The sequence below is a fragment of the Sturnira hondurensis genome, unplaced genomic scaffold (assembly GCF_014824575.4).
Source record: "Sturnira hondurensis isolate 20B ecotype Veracruz unplaced genomic scaffold, ASM1482457v3 Scaffold0021490, whole genome shotgun sequence".
NCBI lineage: Eukaryota > Metazoa > Chordata > Mammalia > Chiroptera > Phyllostomidae > Sturnira > Sturnira hondurensis.
The window spans coordinates 215,794-238,192 of NW_028094121.1; the positions used below are offsets into that span (position 1 = coordinate 215,794).

General features: G+C 47.7%; 1 protein-coding gene across 2 annotated transcripts; it reads right to left on the reverse strand.

Annotated features, from left to right (window-relative positions):
* Window positions 1-14,347: 14,347 nt before the first annotated feature.
* On the reverse strand, window positions 14,348-20,389 carry ZNF691 (zinc finger protein 691). Of its 2 annotated transcripts, none has more exons than XM_037032579.1 (2): window positions 20,225-20,389; window positions 14,348-15,825 (listed from the first exon to the last, which is right to left on the reverse strand). In XM_037032579.1, the coding sequence occupies exon 2, from the start codon at window positions 15,814-15,816 to the stop codon at window positions 14,962-14,964; it is 855 nt and encodes a 284-aa protein (XP_036888474.1). In that variant the 5' UTR covers window positions 15,817-15,825; window positions 20,225-20,389; the 3' UTR covers window positions 14,348-14,961. The 2 variants fall into 2 exon arrangements, with proteins under 2 accessions (XP_036888474.1, XP_036888473.1); XM_037032578.1 differs by lacking the exon at window positions 20,225-20,389 and adding an exon at window positions 20,142-20,204.
* Window positions 20,390-22,399: the final 2,010 nt, after the last annotated feature.

The window sequence follows — 22,399 nt, forward strand, 5'->3', positions numbered from 1 at the left end:
GTTTTCTTTTGAAATAATTTTAGGTTCACGAGCAGTTGCCAGGATGGTACGTAGGCCCTCTTACCCTTCACCCACTTTCCCCAGTGGTTACTGAGTTAGAAGATTTGTTTTCCCCGTGTTTCTTCTTCGCTCTCACACCACAGCCACACTCAACACTTCTGATACCAGACGTGTGTGGCTTCCCCCCCCCCCTACAAGCAATGCACCGCAACACCAGCTGGGTGTTCTGCAACTTCACTCGGTTCTGACACAATCTACCTGGAGACAGCGCCCAACCCCACAGGTGAAGGGCTCAGCCCTGATACAGGGTGCAGCCAAGGGGGGGCCCAGAAAAGATTTGGAATGGTGTCCAGAACTCAAAGTGTACAGGAATATTGGAGGAAATATTAAGATGTCCTCACCACCCCCTCCAAGGTGTCAGTTGGGGGAAGGGATGAATGGAGCAGGGCCATTGAGAGCTGTTTTGCATAGCAACAGTTTTGCAGCTAACCTCTGGAATGGTCATTTAACATATCTATAACCTTTAACTGGTTTCATAGATATGTTAAAGAGCTGTGGCCAAGTTTTTGGGCCAGGGAGAAGGGAGTAGCTTACCAGGCTGGAACTGGGGCTGCTTCTCAGAGAGAGTGCCTGCTTGAGAGCCATGTGGCTTTAGCAGAGTGAGGACCCCCTCTTGGCCAGGTGAGGGGGAGAGCCACGCTGTTTTGGAAAGATGTAGACCCCTGTAGCCATTAGGAGGGAGAGCCATGCGGTTTCAGCAGAGTGCAGACCCCCTCTTGGCCAGGTGAAAGGGAAGACCACGCAGCTTTGCCGGAATGGAGATCCCTGCGGCCAGGTGAAGAAGAAAGACGCACTTTCTTCTGGGTGAAGTGCGGCTTTGGTAGAAGAGGCCCACGCAGCTTTGGCGTGCTCCCTTTGGCTGAGTGGCCTGGAAACCAGGAGAGACTTTGACTAGGATTTGGTACAAAGAACTCTTGCCAGTGAAAGGTGCCACATGACTTTGGATTAATTGGAGATCCTGCCTGGACAGACGGACGACACAGCTCACAGTGCCAGCGACCCGAAAAACGGACGTGTGCTCTTTTCCTGATTTACGGTACCCGGAGTTGGGACAGTGGGAGAAGGGAGCGCTGTGTGTGTGTGTGGGTGTATACCCTTAAAGACTTTAATATTTTAAGGAAGGCATTAGGCCTGAATAGCATTAAATAAACATTTTGTTTCCTTTTCACAAATCTCTGGCATTCAGAGATGTGTTTCCAATTGGCGGCGGACAGAAGAGCCCTATAGATCTTAGTGTATCGTCCTTGGGAGGGGCCCCTGTTTTCTGTAGCAGTTTTTGGCATCCCTCGGTGGGCCAAGTATTGTCCCCCTCTCGGACCCTTGTTCGTTTAACAGCCCCACGAGACCATGCCCCACTGTCCCCTTAGACACCAATCACAAGTGGTAGGTCCACAGGTTAGCTATAACTTTGTGGGGGCGACTTCTCTCTCGAGTCCCCCCCCCATGGAGTGCCACGGATGAAAGTGAATAATGCCGAGACATGCTGAGATCTGTTTGGGGAGGAGGAGTGGGCTGTGGCCAGTTTCTCAGGAGACAAAGGCCAGCAGCGGCCAGTCTCTCCGAGAACAAGTCCCCAAGCGCCTTTCTCCATAGCCTTTTATTGGGTTGTAATACACAGGAATACAGGGCAGCCAGGATCAAACAGTAGATAACATTTCAAAGAAATCTGAGGGCTTCAGAGTCTGAGTCAGTGTCTGTCAGGAAGAGGGTTGCAGAAACTTTGGGAGACATACTCATTTCCTCTCGGACCCTGATCATATGAATGAGATTTCACAGGTTTATCAGCAAGTGTTTGTGATGCCAGATTTTCCCCCAGGACACCTCTAGCAAGGCAACGAGCTGCACCCTTCCCCATCAGGTATTCAGGCTTAAGGGGATTAGAGCCAGGAAGTGCTTCTCCCAGAGGGCACGGGGGCTCAGGCTATGTCAAAGGGTGGGGGGGGGGCGAGAGTCCATTGCTCTTTGTTGCAGCCTCCTGAGTCCTTCCTTGAAGGCCTCCCAAGTGATCGAGTCTGGCTAAGGTTGCCCCCAGCTGTGAGGGGTCTTACCCGTCATTGACTTGCGACCAAGCTTTGGGGGCAGGGAGAGGAAACTGAGGCAGCATTTGCTACCAGAGACAAGCTTTGTCTCCTGCAGCTGGCATTCCAAAGGTCGTCCCTTGCCCTTAGCCACAAGGGGTACAGATACAATTCCTAAAACCAGGCAGAGCGGTCTACAACATAACTTCTGTCCAACTTGGCTACAAATCAGCTCCTCCCATGTCTTCCTTGCCCTTGCACTCAGTCATTTTCTAGAGCAGCTCACAGAGCTCAGGGAAGCTCGTACTTACGTTGGCGGTTCACGGAAGAACGTGATCAAGGACACAGCTGAACCGCCAGGGGAGGTTCTGGGAGGGGCCTGAGCACAGGAGCTTCCGTCCCGGGGAGTCGGGTGCATCCCCCTCCTGGTATGTGGCGTGTCCCCCTCCTGGTATGTGGCGTGTTCCCCTCCTGGTATGTGGCGTGTTCCCCTACCTGCAAGCTCCCTGAGCCCCAGGCCACTGGGACTTGACTCAGGCTTCCTTGTGCAGGCACCATCCGTTATTAACTCCATTTCCAGCCCCTCTCTCCTCTCTAGACAGTGCAGGGCTACTGAATTCCAAACTTCTAATCATGACTTGGTCTTTCTGGTGACCAGCCCCCACCCAGGACTCATCCAGGAGCCCACTGGAAGTCGCTTCATTAGAACAAAGACACTTCTCTCACCCAGGACACTCCAAGAGATTCAGTACACTATGCCAGGAACCAGAGTCAAAGACACATATTCGAACAAAAGACACCCTTAGTTCTCTTATCATTTAAAAAATGATAAGGGTTTTAGGAACTCTGAGGCAGAAACCAGGGGCAGAGACTAATATTTATTTTTCTATTACCTCACAGTTACCTCACAGTTACATAATCATGACACACTACCAAAACCAGGACTATGACATTGGTACAATGTATGTAAATAGTTCTGTGTTATATTATCACATGTGCATATTGGTGTAGCCATCATCACCACAATCAAGATACAGAACTGTTCTGTCACTACTTTTCAAAAAAATTAATTTTATTTGCAGGAGAGGGGAAGGGAGAGAGAAAGAGGAGAGAAACATCAATGTGCAAGAGAAACATCAATTGGTTGCCTCTTGCTCACCCCCAACCTGAGACCTGTCCTGCAACCAGGCATGTGCCCTGACAGGGAATCGAACCAGTGACCTTTAGGTTCACCAGCATTCTACCCACTGAGCCACAGCAGCCAGGGCCCTCGTGCTACTCTTTATGATAACACCCAACCCCCTCATCTTCTCATTCTCTTAACAGTGTCGTTCAAAGATCAGAGGTTTTGAGTTGAAAAAGAAAACAAACAGCCCACTAAAAAATGGGCAAATATTTGAACAGACACTTCATCGGGATGATATATGGATGACAAATAAGCTCATAAAAAGATCTTCAATATCATTAGTCATTGTAAAAGTAAAAATTAAAACTACAACGATACTCTTTTGTAAAATAGATCCACGGTTTCTTTAAAAGGTAAACATAAACCTACCCTGCGATCCAGCCATTCTTAAGAACTCACCCAGGAGAAATAAAAGCGTGTATCCAAAGACTTCTACAGGACTATCCATAGCAGCTTTATTTTCAGTGGTCTCAACTGGGAACAATCAAATTATTTCACCAACAGATGAATGGATAAACATAAATGTACGGCCATACAACGGAACGCAACTCAACAATAAAATGGATGAAATGTTTATGAACACCGCAGCATGCATGAATCTCAAAACAATTATTATGCTGCGTGAAAAAACAAGTAAGAGTACATGCTGTATGATTCCATCCATATGAAACTCCAGAAAATGCAAGCAAATTTACAATTACCGAAGTAGATTCAGTGGTCACCTGGAACCAAGTGGAGAGTGCAGAGAGGGAGGGATTACAAAGGACATGAGGAAATTTGGGAGCTGATGGATGTGTTCATTATGTCGATTGTGGTGATGGTTTTATAGGTGCATACATGTGTCAAAACTGCAAGCTGTACACTTTAAACATGGGTAGTTTATTGTATGCCAATTATACCTCAATGAAACTGTCAAAAACAAACAATCCATTAAAGATTTATTTTTTTAAAGATTTTATTTATTTATTTTTAGAGAGAGGGGAAGGGAGGGAGAAAGAGAGGGAGGGAAACATCAATGTGTGGTTGCCTCTTGAGCACCCCCTACTGGGGACCTGGCCTTCAACCCAGGCATGTGCCCCTACTGGGAATCAAACCGGCAACACCACTGGTTCACAGCCTGTGCTCAACCCACTGAGCTACACCAGCCAGGGCTCTTTGTTATTAAAATGTAGCTATAAAGTTTCCTCTTAGTTCTGCTTGTTGGCATCCCATACATTTTAGTGTGTTATGTTTTCATTTTCATTGTCTCAAAACACTTTCTGATTTTCCTTGTGATTTCTTCCTTGGTCCATTGGTTGTTAAGAGTGTTTTATTGAATTTTCATATATTTGTAAATTTTCCAATTTTCTAATTTCTAATTTCATTCCACTGTAGTCAGAAAAGAAACTTGGTACAAATTTAGTTTTCTTTAATTTTCATTAGGACTTGTTTTGTGGACGAACATGTGGTCTGTTCTGGTGGATGGTCCGTGTGTGCTTGAGAATGTGTGTTCTTCAAGCAGCTGATGACAGAGAAGACTGGACTTTCAGTGGTGAACACACAATGCAATATACAGATGATGGGTCATAAAACTGTACACTTGAAACCTATGTAATTTTATTAACCAATGTCACCCCAATAAAGTTAATTTAAAAGAGAATATGTATTCTGCTGATGGTTGGGGAGTGTTCTCTCTATATATTTTAGAATCTATTTGTTTACCGTGTTGTTCAGGTCCCCTGTTTCCTTACTGATTTTCTGTCTGGCTGTTCTATTCGTTGTTGAAAGTAGGGTCCTGGAATATCCTATTATTTTGCATTACTGTCTTTTTCCCTTCAGGTATGACAATATTTGGTTCATATAGTTCAGTGCTGTGATGTTAAGTGCAGATATGAGGTCTGTCCAGAAAGTATCCAGCCATGTGCTATGAAAAACAGACGCATGTATTGAAGACGATACTAGACATAAGAAACACTGTACAGAGTAGGCACTTTGGGACCTCACACAGTTCTCCCAGCGTCTCTTCCACTGTTTGAAACACTCTGCAAAATCCCGTGTTGGAATTGCCATCAACTGCCCCATCATGTTCTGAAATCTCTTCCCTTTCAAAGTGATTTTAGTTTGGGGAAAAGCCAGAAGTCGCAGGGTCCCAAATCTGGGCTGTTAGGGGGCTTAGTCACCTGGGTGATTTGATGTTTCCTGAAAAAAACTCTGCACAAGACAGGATGTGTGAGCGGGCCTGTTGGGGTGCCGAAGCCGCCAGTTGCCAGTGGCCGGTAGCTGCGGCCTCTTCTGTTGTGCTGCACCTCTCGGCTGATGAGGAGCACTGAGCTGGTGCTGCTACTAATTGTTTGGCCTGGGGGGGGCGCACTCATGATGGACAAGAGCTTCCTGGTCCAAAAACAGTTACTATGGTCTTGATCTTGCTGAGACTTTGCCACACCTTCTGTGGTTGTGGAGAACCAGGCGACTTCCATCAGGACAACTGGGTCTCAGTTTCCAGATCACAGCTGTGAACCCACGATTCATCTCCCATGATGACCTTCTGGAGGAAATCTGGTTCATTGGTAGTGGTTTGAGTCAAGTCATTAGCAACTGTGGCATGATGTTCCTTCTGCTCTGGTAGCAGAAGCCACAGAATGAATTTTGCCACAACTCATTTCATGCCAAGATCCTGAATCAAAATCCAGATTCAGTCGTTTTGGAATCCCCAGATCAGCTTCTAGTTCTCTCACTGTCAGTCACCGATTTTTGTTGATTACATTCCATACATGTTCAACACTCTCAGGTGTTCTGCTCGTTGCAGGCCTTCCAGAATGTGGATCACTTTCAACAGATTCTCAACCATTTTTGAAGTGTCTGCACCACACTTTTATTTGCACTGCATTCATTTCATTGTCCCCCAAAACCTTCTGAATCATCTGAATAGTTTCTGCAGAGGAATGTTCAAGCCTAATGCAAAATCTGATGCAGATCTGTTGCCCTCCTCACTCAGTCATTTTGAATGCAACAGCCACACAGTACACATGCTCACTCGATGGTGTCTACCACCCCCACTGATCAGTACAGTGAAGTTGTCACTGTTCACACATGCACATTACAATCCACTCTCCTCAGCCGCCAGGTTACACTGATATTGAGCAAAATGTTCTTGTTACATTAACAAAGGCTGGACTCTTTCCAAACAGACCTCACATTTTTATAATTGTTATATCTGCCTGATGAATTGACCCTTTTATCATTATATAATGTGCTTCTTTGTCTCTAATGCAACCTTTTGCCTTAAAGTCTATTTTGTCTGATAAAAACATGGCCATTTCTACTGTCTTTCAGTTACTATTTGCCTGGAATCTTTTTCCTTCTTGTTACTTTCAGCCCATGTGTGTCTTTATATAACAGATGACTCTCCTGTAGACAGCATATACTTGGGTATAGCGTGTTTTTATTCCATTTCAGTCGCTCTATGTCTTTTGATTGAGGAGCTTATCCATTTACATCTGTAGCAATTATTAAAAGGGAAAGACTTTCTGTTGCCACTTTGTTCATTGTTTTCTGTCTGTCTTATAGCTACTTTGTCCTCTTTTCCTCTCCTTCTGCGAGTTGTTGATTTTTTCATATTGATATTCTTTGATTCCTTTCTCATTTTCTATTGAGTATCTTCTATAGGTATTTCCCCCACCCTGTGGTTACCATAGGGCTTATGCAAAACAGCTTATAATCATCTGCCTTAAGCCAATAACAATTTAACTTCAATTGTATACAAAAACCCTACTGGTTTGCATCTCCCCACCCCACTTGATGTAATTGATGTCACAAATTACATCTTTATATAAATTGTATTCATGAAAATAGTTTTATGGTTATATTTAGTTTTATGCTTTTGTCTTTGAAATTGCACACTGAAATTAAAGCGATTTTTGCAGCATCATTACAGTGTCACAGCACAGTCACACACCACATCGCAGTGCTTTGGTCAACAATGACCACATGCACCATGGTGGTCCCATAGCGTAATGTATGGGCCTCAGGCAGGGGGAGGCCTTTAATAATCAGTCTGGCTAGAGATTCTGGAGACCTCACAACGCGTTTCTGGTGCTGATGACTTCTCCCAGCCGGTGAGGCTACTCTCCCAAATAGAGGTTGCTGCTTTCTTTTTCCAGTCTCTTGCTCCCTCTGGTGTCTATTTGTGGTATTTCAGACTTGCTGGTGTTAACAGCCCCAAGCAATTCCACTCAGCAGCATCTAAAAGTACCAGGATGTTGTGCTCAGTCACTGGCTTCCAGAGAGTTTTGGCTCCCCATTAGTACCCCACATCAGGTGAGACAGAAACCAATCTCTCAAGCAGCCTTCTGAAAAGCCAGAACGTTGGACACACGTTCCACTCTTCTCCACCCCCACCCCCACCCACCCCCCTGCCACCAGCCCAAGAACAACCTGAGCTGAGCTGTGCTGGCTTGCAGATTGGTGGAATTCTCTTAAAGGTATTTTGGTCCATATATTGTTGTTAAGGCAGTGTTTCTGTTGGACAGTGAAGGCTGAGATTTCCTATTCTGCCTCATCTTGTAACATAATATTTCACTGTGTCTAAAACAGTATCAATTGCCCTGCCCAGTGTGGTTCAGTTAGTTGGGCATAGGTAGTTCCAGGAAGCCCAAGGCTGCTGGTTCAATTCCCGGTCAGGGTACATGCCTGGGTTGCAGGTTCTGTCCCCAGTAGGGGTGCCTACGAGGAGCAACCAATCAATGTTTCTTGCTCATATTGATGTTTCTCTCCCTCGCATTCATAAATAAATAAAACCTTAAAAAAATAAAACAGCATCTATTATTGAACACATCCCAGTTTGGGGTATGTTAGATTGTAGGGGAAAATGACCGATGACAGTAATAAGATGTGCCAGTCTTATTATGACAGAAACTCACTTCTATGTACCAGGGCGAAAGGTTAGGGCGCTGTGAAAAAAGAGACCCAACCAATCAGTGGCTTGCGTACAAAAAGAAGTGTTTCTCTCTCGCTAACAGCTGTGAGGTGAGCATCCAAGTGCGTGGGGTAGAGCTGTTACACGCTAAATTCAAGAACCCAGTTCCTTTCACCCTGCCACCCTGCCATCACTGGGGTGCAATATCTGTGCCACGCTTACACCCAAAATGATTCCATGTTCACCTGAAATTCAAGTTTAACTGGGAGTCTCGTGTTTTATGTGGCAGGACTCCAGTAGGATGTTGTAGAGTCTGCAACCATGAACGCTGGATTCTGACAGATCACAGCAGGTGACAGGGGAAAGGAAATGAGGTGAAGGCATACCTGCTTTCCTGAGGTCAAGGTCCAGCAATGTCACATACCATTTCTGCTCATTTTCCATTGGCAAGAACTTAAATCACATGATTAGACCCAACTGCAAAGGGGACTGGGAAATATTGGTTAGTTAAGTGCCCCCCTCAAGAACTGGGTGAACAGATTTTAGGGGACAACCAGCAGTCTTTATTATAAGAACCTCCTGGATTGATCTTCTATATCATTTATTTCTTCTTTTCACATCTTTGTGTTTTTGCTCTATGTTTTAGATTTTCTTGATTTTATCTTCCCAGTGATCTCTTGAATATCTTATTTTAGCTATCATTATGTTTAATTTTCAAAAGCTTTTTCTTATTTTTTAATTATTCCTTTCCACTAGCAACTTTCATGTTTTACTGAGGTAGTATCTTCTCAGATCTTTTTAAGGATATAATTAGAATTTTTAAAGATTTTGCTGTACCATTATAACTTTCCGTTTTCTAGAATCACGTATTATTTCCTCTCTCTCTCTCCCTCCCTTCTTCTCTCTCTCATGCTTCTAGCTGTCTTCATAATTTTGGCGCTCCTGGTTGCCTGTTATAAAATAACAGACCAGCCCTGGCCAGGTGGTTCAGTTGGTTGGAGCGTCATCCCATACACCAAAAGGTTGTGAGTTTGATCCCCAGTCAGACCACATACCTAGGTTGTGGGTTCAATCCCTGGTCAGGGTGTACACATGGGAGGAGGTTTCTCTCTCACCAGTCTCTCTCTCTCTCTCTCTCAAATCAATAAACATATCTTTGGGTGAGGATTAAAAAAATGACAGACCAAGTTGATTAATTCCAGTGACTGAGTTGGCTTTCTCTGTTGCTTATCTGCTCCCTGACGGATGCAGTCGCCCTCTTGAACAGGAGGGTGGGTGAGGTTTTCTGGCAGGCTTGACTGTAGGGTCAGTGGGCAGGTGGTTGTTGGAGAGATGGGGGAGGGTTGATACATCTCAGAATGACAAAGGCTTTATTCTGGTATGCCGGCACCACACTAAACACGCTAAATTTCTCCTAGACATGTATTGGGTTTCCAGAGAGTGAACCTTCTGGGGGTTTGCCGCATGTGCACGTGCACATGTGTGCACATATGTATGCTGCTTGTCTGAAGGGAAGGGCCCGTCATGCTCCATTCTGGAGATAAGAGGGGGTGATGACTGGTGCAAGCTTCTGCAGGGACAGACCCACAACCCCCCTCGCTTTTAGGTCCGCTTTTATCTGTCCTCCTCAGTGTCTGCTAATTACGACTCGGAGCCTCTCTGGGATTTTGCCAGGGAGACTGGCTCTCACTCCCCCGCCCACGTCTGGGCTGTGGCTTCCTTCCCTCGGTTAAGCCATCGCTGTGCATCACCTACTGCTAGAAACTTGTCTTTGCACCCAACACCCCTCTTCCCTGCCATTCTCTTGGCTGTTACCTGTTCCCACCCTTTTCCGTTGTCTGGGGGAGGGTCTCAGAAGGAGGGGGAGACAATCACTTGTGCTCAGACTATTGCCTTAAACCTTCAACACTACCTGCTTTGCAAGTCTCCTATTTATTTTGCAACTGCTCTATTTAACACGCTGTTAAATAGTGAGGACTTGGCTGTGCTGAGCTCCTTCATGTGTTTGTTTATGCAAACGGGCATTGGGGCTCAGAAAAGCTGAAGAGCTTTTTGCAATGGAGTAAAACAACCTGGAGTTTCTAGGACAGTCTGGGGGGTGGGGGGAAGGGCAGTGACGGGAGGAAGGAGCACAGCAAGCTAGTGGCACGCCATGAGGTACGCCCCTCCCCGAGATTCCCATTCTTGCAAAGGGATTCTGAATTTACAGAATTCCCAGTATGACGATTTCTCAGGGAAGTTGATGAGGGTTCTTAATTCTGTGGTAAGGCTAAGGGGCACAAAACAGAGAAGGCTTTATAGACCACCAGAACCTTTGGCAAGGACCTCTGGCAAGAGGAGACGGTAAACCCATACGTCCCAGGAATCCGGAGAAATTGTGCGGAGGGTTGGAATCTCCCCTCCTGTGGGATTGGCTCCGAGACAACAACACAGAGCTCTCTCGGGTTAGGAGAGCCCTGGCTGGCACCCGCCAACCTGACCCTCTTACGTCCACCCTCCGCACGGACTTGGGTGCTCTCCCTGAAGGGTGATGTGATCGCAACGTCCCCCTGCTGAAATCATCATCGTCCACATTTTTTATCCTGAAATCCAACACCCTTTGTGATCTGGCCTCCATCTTCCTTGTCAGCTCCATTCGCTGCTCACAGGACACCCTCAACTACATCAAACATTTCCCCATTCCCTAAAATGCTAAGCCTTCCTGTCCTCTTCTTTACCTAGTAAAGGCCCATTCATTCTCAAGACCAATCATTGTCTCAGTGTTCTCTCTTGCAAAGAGAAGTTAGCCCTTCCCACCCGTGTTGGCCAACACCTTGTTCAGAGGGAAATTTTTCTCCTGGATTCCTGGAAGGACTAGGTATTATTAACTTCTGGGCCCAAATGTCCAATACAGGCCAAGTTCAGGCCTTCCTCTGGGCTTCTATGGGGCCCTGGGAACAACTGTAACCACAGCTATTGCCCTGCATTGGAACTTGGGGTTTATGTGCCAACCTGCTGCAGAGGAAACAGGAGCTATGTCTTCTTCGTTGTCTGTGCTCCCAGTAGGTAAGAGAGGAGGGAGGGAGAGGAGAAAAGAGGAGGGGAAATGAGAAAGGGGGAGAGGAAAAGAGAATGGAGAAAATGGAGGAAGCAAACAAAAAGGGAAGACAGAGGGACTAAATTATTAAGACTCCATAGTCTGGATAACACAGAAACCCTAGTCCATGAATTTTATCCAAAAAGGGCAAATAAGCCCTGGCTGGTGTAGCTCAGTGGGTTGAATGCCAGCCTTCAAACCAAAAGGTCGCAAGTTCGATTCCTAATCAGGGCACATGCCTGGGTTGTGGGCCAGGTCTGCATTTGGAGGCATGTGAGAAGCAACCGATCAATCTTTCTCTTGCACATGGATGTTTCTCCCCCTCTCTCTCCTTCCTTTCCCCTATCCCTAAAAAAAGTAAATAAAATATATATTTTTAAAAGGACAAATGAGATTGGTCAGCAAATTATGTCCCATGATCAAAGTAGGGGCCTGGTACATTGGTCCCAGGTCTTACTGGCAGCAAAGACTCCCAAAAAGCCACAGTAGCTTCCACTAAGGCTGCAGGTTTAAAGGATAATGATACCGAGCTCCCAGACTGAAAAGAGACGAGCAGCCCTGGCTTGGTCATAAAGAGCTTGGTCTTGGAATCATCTGATTTGAATCCCAGCTCAGTCATTAGTTCAAGTCATTTAACCTCTCCAAACTTGTGTATCTTGAAAATGTGGGTACTGCTACCTTGCAGGATATTATTGTAACAGGGTACAGCAAGCACCCACAAACACAAAGAGGGATTTGTGATGGGGTCCAGACCTCAGGGAACCCAGGAAATAATAAAAACGTAGGATGGCCTCACCCCCACAAGTCTGAGTTGGGGGACGGGACACGTGGAGCAGGGCCACTGAGTTACTTAGCACACCAACAGTTTTGCAGATAACCTCTAGAATGGTCATTTAATATACTTACAACTTTTGACTGGTTTCATGGGTATGTTAAATGGCTGTGGCTTTTGGGCCAGGGAGATGGGAGTGACTTCCACCCAGGATGTACCTGGGAGGCAACTGCCCTGGTAACAGAGCCAGCGTGAGAGCTTGGAGATGATTGGCTCCACGCCATGTGGCCATGCCCAGAAAAGCTGGAAAAATACAGGCATGCTGGCAGGTGTAACTGATTGTGGGAGGAGTCGAAAATGAAATGCAGAGGAAGATTGATGCTGGGATTTAAACGGAGGAGTGGCAGCCAAGTGGGGGGAGCCTTACAGCTTTGTGAGGGGTACAACCATGCAGCTTAGGAAGCCAGAAAGCAAGATGTAGCAGCAAGGCAGAGCTCTCTCTCTTAGCATCTCTGAAGAATGCAGTTGAGACGCTACAGGAAGGAAAAGGGTGAAAGGACTCTTGCTGGTGGGCCGGGAGAGGTTGCAATGTGGGTCTGGATTAAGAACTGGAGATCCTGGTGACACAGCTGGTGGTGCTGGGGATCAAGGGAGGCCTGCCGGCTGGGCACGGATTACAGGGAAGAGCCGGGGGCTACCTGAGCCAGACTTCTATTTCTTTTCCTGAGATGTGGTACCCCGGAACAGACAAAGGGGGGAAGTAAGGACTGTGTGTGGATGGGAGGTTGATTTAAGGGACTTTGGGATTTTAATGGAGACATTAAGTCATTACTCTTAAGTCTGCATAACTTTTTGAATAAAGAGTTCCTTTCCTTTTCACCAACGTCTGGCCTTGAGAGCTGTAATTCCCTGGTGGCAGGCAAGGCAAACCTAGTACAGGGGAACCCCAGGAGAAGGGGGACATTCGGTAATAGTATTTTGTCCCCCGGGTCCATTTGGTGACATTATGGAGATCAAAGGTAGTAGGTGCTCAGCAGATGTTTGGGAGATAGCAATTTTTATTATTTGGGATTGTGAGAATTCATACATGCCAGTTTGGGTGACTCTACATTCAAAATATCTTGTATGGAGATTTTCAAGTAGAAAAATGTAGGTGAACTAAAAGTTCATAAACTGTGAAGTGTCCTGCACCTGTTAGGGAATTATTTGGGAAGTCTTCTTTTAGAGCTGGGAAAATTCCGGTTTTGGATTCGGGCAGAAGCCCGGGTCCGTTTCTGACCCTGCCATTTACTTCATGCAGCCTAGGATACGTCCCGTTCCGTCAGCCTGTTTCTGCAACTGTCGCAGGTGCAGAACCCTAACTCCGCAGGGTCGTTGAGAATTCCAGAGGATCAAGTGTGCAAAGTTCCCGGGCACATCCCTTCCTGGGTGGGGGGCAGGGTCCCCTGTGACAGGTCAGGTTATGGGGGGGTCAGTCCCAAACCAGGTGCCACAGTCACATTCTGCCACCTGGCTACAAATGAAGGAGGCCCTCACGCCAGAGGAGCAGGGCCACAGACCGGCAAGTAGAGGGGGGTCTTGGTATTTATAGGAAATTTGGGTGAACACGAAACCGAAAACACTGAAATCTGCACTGTGGAACCAGACCTAAACCAGGGCAAGGAGCTGGGAATGATCGCTGCTAAGCTGAAGCAGACGCGAGCACTAAATCATTGTTACTAAGGTCAAAGACTCTCATTATGGGTTCATCTTACCCCACCCCTCACGTCCTACTCCTTGCCGCTGTCATTTCTCCTAGATACAGAGTAAGTTCTCAATCAATCTAAAGTTGAAAAGGCTGGCACTAACTTCCTACAGAGCAAATAGTCCAGGGCCCCGTGAGGAGGCCACACTAGGTCCCACCTGGAGGCAATCACTTGGTCCCAGGTAAGCCCCCTAAGTAGCTGCTGCTTCAGAGCCGGCGAGTGTAGTGAAGGGTGTCACCTCGGAATCAAGGGAGGCCCAGGTGTGAACTCCGCCTCTATCACTCGCTGCCGTTTGACTTCACCTTTCCTCCCTTGTTTCCTCATCATATTCCCTTGGGGGTTGCTTCGACAACTACACGAAATAAAGGATGTGAATGTGACCGGTGGAATCTATGGCATACAGTGGATGCTCGGTTACTGTGACTTCCTTCCCTTTCTCCTCCCTCCTTGGAGGCCCAGCGACTCGGTCTCCCTTTACTTTTCAGAGCAACCACCCGCCGTGTCTCCCTTGAAATTCCACTTTCTCCCAGAGTAGTTGCAGAGACCACACCCCCAGCAGCCCACTTCTTTAATGCCCCAAATAAGTACACAGGTCCTTTGCATTGAAGGGTTTTACTGCTAATCACTAGGGGAACAGAGGCAGGTTGGGGTGGGGATAACAAGTCACACACAGGGGGCAGTGTGACGGTCCCTGGATCACAGCTCCCTAACAGCTTCCCTTTCATTTCTAAGCAGGACCTCAGGCCTCTTCTCCAGGCCAAAGGAGGCCCCTTCCATCGGGCAGACTGCTCCCCACAGCCCAGCTGGGGCACAGCGGATGGGAACTAGCAGGCCACTGCACTGTGTCCTGAGCAGTTCATACATGGTTTGGAGGATCTTCAGTGATGCCCACCGCATAGGTACTTCCTCAAAGGCCAGGGACGGGGGCCCTAATGAAATGAGCATGTACTAAACCTATCCTATTTCTCTTTCACCCCAAGGAGATGAAGCCAGGACCAGATCTTCTGACTTCCCAATGCAAGAAATTGGATTGGAAGGGGGCAAACATTTTTATTGGAGTCCCTCCTCAAGGCATCCTGGAGACCCTGGCTTCACAGGAAACCATGCTCCAAAGTGGGGTGAAGAGGTTGAGGTCAAGGAGGCAGCAGCAGATCCTAAAGAGCTTTCTATACTCCCAGTGGGTCTCTCTCTCTCTCTCCCTCATGCTCCTTCAGGTGGAGTCCTTCCCAGCCTGCTCTCCCATGTGCGTTTTCTGATGGCGGATGAGATTGGAGCTCCGGGAGAAGTGTTTCCCACACAGGGTGCACCGGTAGGGCTTCTCCCCTCTGTGGGTCCTCTGGTGGGCTCCGAAGTTGGAGATATCGCTGAAGGTCCGCCCACACTCGGCACACTCATAAGGCCTCTCGCCTGTGTGGGTGCGGTGGTGCACCCCGAAGCTGGAGCTGTTGCTGAAGCTCTTTCCGCACTCACAGCAGATGTAGGGCGCAGGCTCGAGATGGGTCCGATGATGCACAGCCAGCGTGGCGCTCTGGCTGAAGCTCTTACCGCAGATGTCACAGCGGTACGGCCGCTTGCCCAGGTGATCTTGCTGGTGCGTGGTGAGATCTGAGCGCCGCCGAAAGCTCTCCTGACACTTGGGGCATTTGTAGTGCTTCTCTTCCAGGTGGATCCGCTCATGCCGGATGCGGTTGGAGCTTCTTGAGAAGCTCTTGCCACATTCAGAGCACTTGTAAGGTTTCTCACCCGTGTGGATCCGCTGGTGTGTTCTCAGGTTGGAGGTATTATTGAAGGTTTTGCCACACTGGGCACATATAAAGGGCTTCTCCTCGGCCTCAGGCCTCGGCTGAGCAATGGGGTCCCCTGGCTCTCCAGCGGGGACATTGACTTTCTGCCATGGCCGTTTTGGATGGACCCTGTGTGGCCCCACCGACTGGCTCTCTTGCCCACGCTCTTTCTCCCCAGCTGGGATCCGAAAACCCTCTGAGTCATCCACTCTCCAAGGCTTGCCCCGCTCCCCTTCCTCGGGCAGGTGCTGCTCTGGGTCCTGCTCCTTCTCACTGCCCATCTCCGAGCCCTGAGAATGAACACAAGCGGCCAACACCTTTATTCCCAGGGTTGGGCCAGGCCACAGGGAAGCATCTCTTCTGCCTGGAGGGATATACACCTTCCCCACGAACCAGCCATCAGAAGTCACCTCAATGAATGGAAATAACTGCAGAGAATGCCTTTACTTCCTTTCAAGCGAACACACTTCCAGATATTTAGAGCTACCAAACCAGAACAAAAAGAAGACACAGCTTTGTCTAACACCAACAAATATCTGTGAAATTTTAATAATACCACTTTTCTTGATACCACTACCTAATAATGGTCTGGACTATACCTTATGTGCAAGTAAAGGAGCGTCCATTGCAGAACAATTGGTTTTTCAGCTTTTCAGAATGAAAAAGTGAGTTAACTAAACTGTGAGTTAACTAAAATTCCTTTTACTTTTTAATCTTTTTTAAGAAAAACCTTCCTGGACAGCATCCCTCCATGCGCCTGCTTTTGAAAATGATCATAGCAGAACCTCTGATTTCTGAGACTCTCCTCCTCGTGTATAAGGCCTGGCTTTGAGTCCTCATGCGGGTTCTGCCACCCTCCCCTTCCTTCCCTAGGATCTCACCATAACCCAGCAACTGAAGAGTTAACATCTGAGACCTCCAGACCCACTGTGGGGCACCCGTATCTGTTCTGATTGGTCGGTACACGCGTCCCCTCTCATACACCATATATAGCACATGTTCGTGTGGGTACACACCACATGCACAGCCATCCTCACACGAGATACATTCAGCCACATTCTCACAGCACACATACATACCACAGTCACAGTCACAGACACACACTCATACCACACTCTCACAGCACACGCCACACAGATGCATATCAAAGACAGCGTACACAACCCTCCCACACATACAGCCACACACGGCTACACAGTCGTACACCATACACACATCTATACTCACACCACACAGCCACACACATGCCACCGATACACAAACCACACTCCCCCACACAGCTACACACACACAGCACCGAGCACAGGGCCCACGGTGCAGACCTCGGTAAGTGCTTGCTAAGCTGCACACTTTGCTTGCTAAGTTGCTCGGAGGCCCTATAGCCAGGGACGGGGAATGAGAAGACAAAAGTGCTTCTGATAGAGGGAGTCCGGTGTTGCCTCTGGGCCATGAAGAAACACCACTGCGAAAGGCTGGGTGGGCTGCGGAAGACGCTGCACAGAGACGTGAAGGAAGGGGTGAGGGCGGGAAGCACAGACTGGCGGGACGCTGATGACTGACAAGGAAAGACTGATACTTCCTTCAAGTCAGCGCCTATTGGGGGGAAACAGCAGCATGAAGTGATAGCCGGGGCACTGACTGCATGTAGGGCCGAAGCCCGGCGGTGACACACCACGTTTACAACACTGCAACTCTCTCAGCCACTCCGAGCCTCCGTTCCCACAGCTCTAACCCGTGATAACCCACCTACGCTGCAGGACTCCACGTGAGAGACAACACCCGTGAGTGCTCAGTGTCGTGTGCGGCCCTTACTAGGCATTCGGCCAACAACCACTGCTACTACAGTCTTTGAAGACACTATTTCCTAGACCTGCGAAGAATACAAGGATGAAAAAGACCCCCTTCAGTGATCTTGTTAGGAAAAAAACTGTTTTTGATTAAAAAAAGGTACAAGACCATATATAATCTAAATTGCAAAATATGGACAGGGCCTCAAGTCTTTAAGAAGTGGGGTCAGAAAACTTTTTCGGTAAAGGGCCAGAGAGTAAATGTTTAGTAACTGTTCGGGGCCACAGCAGCTCTGTTGCAGTTACTCAGCTCTGTTGTATCATAAAAGCAGCCATGGACAATACGTAAACAAATGTGGCTGTCCCAATAAAACTTTATATGAAACAAAAGGAGGCAAGCTATAGCTTACCAATCTCTGTTAGAAAGTGTTTCTTAAGGAATCTAGCTAAGCAGTGTTCAAAGAGGCCTGCTTCACTTTCAAATGTGCAGCTAAAGAGCAGTTTATTCCTTGACGCTTATGCACTGTTTCCTGACCGTCCTTTTAAACATCACAACCCCTCCCACACCCCCAGTCCCCACCGCCCGCCACAGCACTTCTCCCCTTCTAGCACTGCATTGATTTATGTGTCTCTCATTTATTATCTGTCTCCTCCCCACCCCCCCACCCCCTCGCCCCTACAATATAAGTCAGTGAGGGCCAGGGTGTTTGTTTTATTCACTAATGTAACTTCAGTTCCTACAGTAATGGCGGCCAGATAGAGTAGATCCCTGATAAATATTTGTGCATGAGTGGGACAAATCAGGGCTACTCCAGAACCCGTGTCGTGCTTGTGAACATTCTCACCCACTGCTCCTTGGCAATCTCTGGAGTTCTGCCCGGTTCCTCCTTTAAACCCCCACAGAATCCTGTAATTGCTTTTACTGTGATTTGCAATTAGCCATTTACAGGTCTGTTTCCCCTAGTAGTTCGTAAGCAGCTTGAGGGTAGGGACTAGGTCATTTTGGTAATCTCTCCCCAGCACAAGGCCCACTACTCAAATGTTTTTAAACGTGTGAGTGAATATAATCTTGACTCACTCCCTGCCCCTGCCCACCCCACTTAGGGCTCCATGCAGTGGGCTACCCAGCCTCGACTCACTTCCAATCCTGCTACTCTGAGAACCTACCCTTTACCAAGCTGATTCTTCCTAGGTCTGAATGCTGGGTCAAAGTAAAAGCAGAAAGATTCAGGGCTGTGGTTTCTACCCTCAAACAGTTCACAGTACAGTGCAGTGAAACAAGCTGTGAACTCCAGAAACCCTTGTACAATAAAAGGTTAAGTTGCAAGAGCACAGGGACTGTGCCTTGGTCACTTTTGTACCCACTCCTCAGTGCCTCGTGCAGCAGCCGACACACGACCCAGGAACCAACAATAATGATAGTTAACATTTTAAAGCTCATACCAAGTGCTAAGCCCTGGGCTAAGCACTACATGTGGATCATCTCATTTCATTGTCACAACTTAGGTTAGAGATGAGGAAACTGAGGCACAGAGTAATTGTAACTTCCCCAAGGACACACAGGACTGGCAGGACTGGGATCTATGTCCATCACTCCAAAGCCAGTGCTTTTATGCACCACACCAGTGTTGAGGGAGAGAGAGGGGAGAAGGAAATGAAAGAGAGAAGGGGGGAAAGAGAGAGAGGGAGAGGGAGGGAGGGAGGGAAGGGAGAAAGGGGGGAGAAGGGAGAAAGGGAGGAAGGGAGGGGAAAAAAGGTAGAAGGGAGGGAGGGAAGAGAGAAGAAAAAACAGTGCCATAGGATTTCAGACCGCATGGGCATCTCTCCCTGAAGAGATCTCGGATGGCCAGCTTCGTAGTAAAGGTGGTATTCCAGCTAGGACTTGCAGAATGGGTGAGTAAGATCAGGACTCACAGAGATGGGGAACCCCCTATCTACTGAAAAGACAGTAGTAGGTGAGGTACAGAGAGACTCTTTCCCATCACATTTCAGAGATCTTGGGGGAGAAAGGGGCCCATCCAGCTGGAGGCTCACAGGTACAAGGAAGACCAAGAGTGGAAGGGATTCTGGCAGTGGAGGAGGAGTCAGGTCTACACAGTAAGAGCCAAGAAGATGAGGCTGGTCAGATGCTGCAGGCCAAAGGCCTAGACCGGAGGGAAGAGGCCAAGCTGGAAGGTGGTCTGAAGGGCCAAAGTTTGGGTTCTCTAGGGTCAAGTCAAGAACTGGGGGGAGGAAGGGGTAGAGGAGCTTGGAAAGGCCAAAGAAGAAGAGGGAACTGTGCAGGGTACCTGGATAACAAGTCAAAGATGGTAGGGGAGGTGGGGGGGGGGGGAATCAAAAGAGTCAGAGGGTCAGAGAAGGTGGTCAGGACAGAGGGCGCAAACGCTGCAGTCAGAGGTGCCAGGGAACCGAACCCAAGAAGCTGGGCTGTGTACTGTGGGCAGGGAAGAAGCCCAGGGCGAAGCCTGAGGAATCGGGCGTTCTGGAGGACAGGGGCTGGGTTCGGAGCTGCTAGCGGGCTTGGGTCGGAGGGGTGGGAGGAGAGGGGCTGACCCCAAAGGTATGGTCAGTGGTGGGGGGCTGGCGTACTCAGAAGGCCAACAGAAGGGACAGGGGTTAAGGACTGGGGCCAGAAGTCTGGCGCGCTGGCTGGGGATGGAGGACAGGGGTTGGGATCTCAGGGCCCCATTTGCCCTCACTGGGTCCGGGGAGCAAAGCCACAACCTCTGGCTCCCCGGAGAGATGGAAGGAGCCAAGCTCAGCGTCCCCACGAAAACATATCCACCTCCCCCGTGTCCCCGGGCCCAACCTGAACGCACCTCGCTCCCGCCGCTCGGTCACGGACAGCGATGCCTCGGTGGGCCGGGGGAGGGGCCGGAGCCGGAACCCAGAAAGGACTCACCCTGCCTTTCCAGGATTGGGTTCTGGAAACTATCTTTCTTTCCCATTGGCTGTAGTAGCTGCCACACGGCGAGAAACGCGAGTGGGACCGCCAATAAGCTTTGGACTCTGGTGTGGCCTGCTGGGAGTTGTAGTCCTGAGGAAAATCGTGGACTCGATGAAGAAATTTTCCAAGTTTTGAGCCCAGCCGTGGACACTGGGTTTCCTCCTAAGGTTGTCAAATTTCCTTCTGCGCTTCGGCGTTAAAAGCCCAATGTGCCGGGCCACTGGCCTGGGAAGTGGTAGACTATGTAAGAACTGCCACTACTCCATGAGTTGGTGAGTGTTGCCGGTCCCGTAGACGTCCCACCAAGCTTGGAGTTCCCAAGCCTCCGTCGAGGTTCATAATTGGAAATCAAAGGATTGTAGAACTGGAAGGGAGTTTAAAGATTAACTAGCCCAATCCACTTGTCAGAGAAGCTAAAGGTTCCCTGTCCGAAGAGCCACCTCCGGATCTCCTAACACCCTGGCACGGGGGGTTTTCCGAGTCCTATGTAGTGAAACCTGATTGTTCCTCATCGGTCCTGACGGAACAAGGGATTAGGATTTTTTTTTTTTTAGGCTTCACTTATAAAAGAAAAAAGCCTAAATGAATAGGTAGCTTAAATGAGCAGGCTTCTCATATCTGCACGGTATTTCATTACAAAGACTATTGTCTTCAGAGCTAGATAAACCAGATTTAGAATCCCAGTTCTACACCCAGCTATTTGGGAGCACAATTTTCCTCTGCTGTGAAATTCCTGGCAGAATTGTTGTAAGGATATATCAAGCTTCTGCCTCCACAAATGACAGGTTTCTTTCCTGCTGGTAAATTCTCTTGGGTGAAGCCAGTGTGAACAATGTGAGTTTTAAGATTGGGATATTCAGGAAAGTAGGTTTGAAACTGAATGTGGATGAATGAAATATAAATACCCCCCTATACATTATTACTTTATAAATTGGTTTAAATAAAATGCTAAGAAGGTAGGCTCAGAAATAAAACTGTGGCTTTATTTTTAACTGTGATTAAAGCTTGCTCAGGTGGATTCAAGGCTGTTTGGAAACCAAACCCATGATGTGTTTTTCTCTTATCAATCCAAAGCCTTTTTCTTCAACTTCTCATTCACAACGTAAATAATAACAATGGATACCAAACTTTTATTTAAGAACTATACAAAAGCAAATGAAAAATTCTACTCAAGCACTATGGTGTTTAATTTTGTGTATCAACTTGACTAGGCCACAGGGTACCCAGATATTTGGTCAAATATTCTAGGTGTTTCTATAAGGGTACTTTTGGATGAGAAGATTAACATTTAAATCATTAGCTTGAGTAAAGTAGATTGACCCTCCCTCCCTAAACATGGGCGGGCCTCGTCCAGTTGGTTAAAGGCCTGAATAGAACCAGAAAGCTGACCCTCACCCTAGTGAAATTCCTCCTGCCAGACAGCCTTCAGACTGGACACCCGCTTTTTCCTACGTTCAGGCTCAAACTGAAACGTCAGTTCTCCCTGAGTCTCAAGCCACTCAGCCTTCACACTGGAATTATGCTGTAGGCTCTCCTGGGTCTTGGGCCTCCAGACTTCGGCAGGAGCTAGATCGTTGGCTCCCCTGGATCTCTCCAACCTGCTGACTAACCCTCAGATCCTGGGACTCGCCAGCCTCCATAATCACATGAGCCAATTTCTTATAATCTCTCTCTCTCTGTAAATATATATATATAGAATATATATATATATATATTCTATGTGTATGTATGTGTGTATATATATATATATATATATATATATATACATATATATTCTATGAAGAACAAAGAATGCTGACCAATGCAGGCACTAATAGACTACCAGAGAACTTCTGACAGAAAGATTCAGTTTTGGTTGGGCAGAACTGAGTACCCATCTGCAAGCTGAGAGCCAGTCTCCCCCAAAAGAGGCCAGACCACATATATGGTATGACTTGAAAGAGACTAGACTTCTTTCTGCAATCCACACCACAAAATTAGATCCATTATTTTATCCTCACACCTGGTCTATCAAATTCCTATTTAAAATATTTAAAATCGTTACTCTCCAACCTAGGGGAAGAGTGTGCTACGCAAACAGTCAAGTCTTCCAGTTTAATGTCTTATGGGGGAAAAGGCCACATTGGTAGT

Coding starts and splice junctions, on each gene's coding strand:
- ZNF691 (XM_037032579.1), bottom strand. CDS start 15,816: ATGGGCAGTGAGAAGGAGCAGGACCCAGAGCAGCACCTGCCCGAGGAA.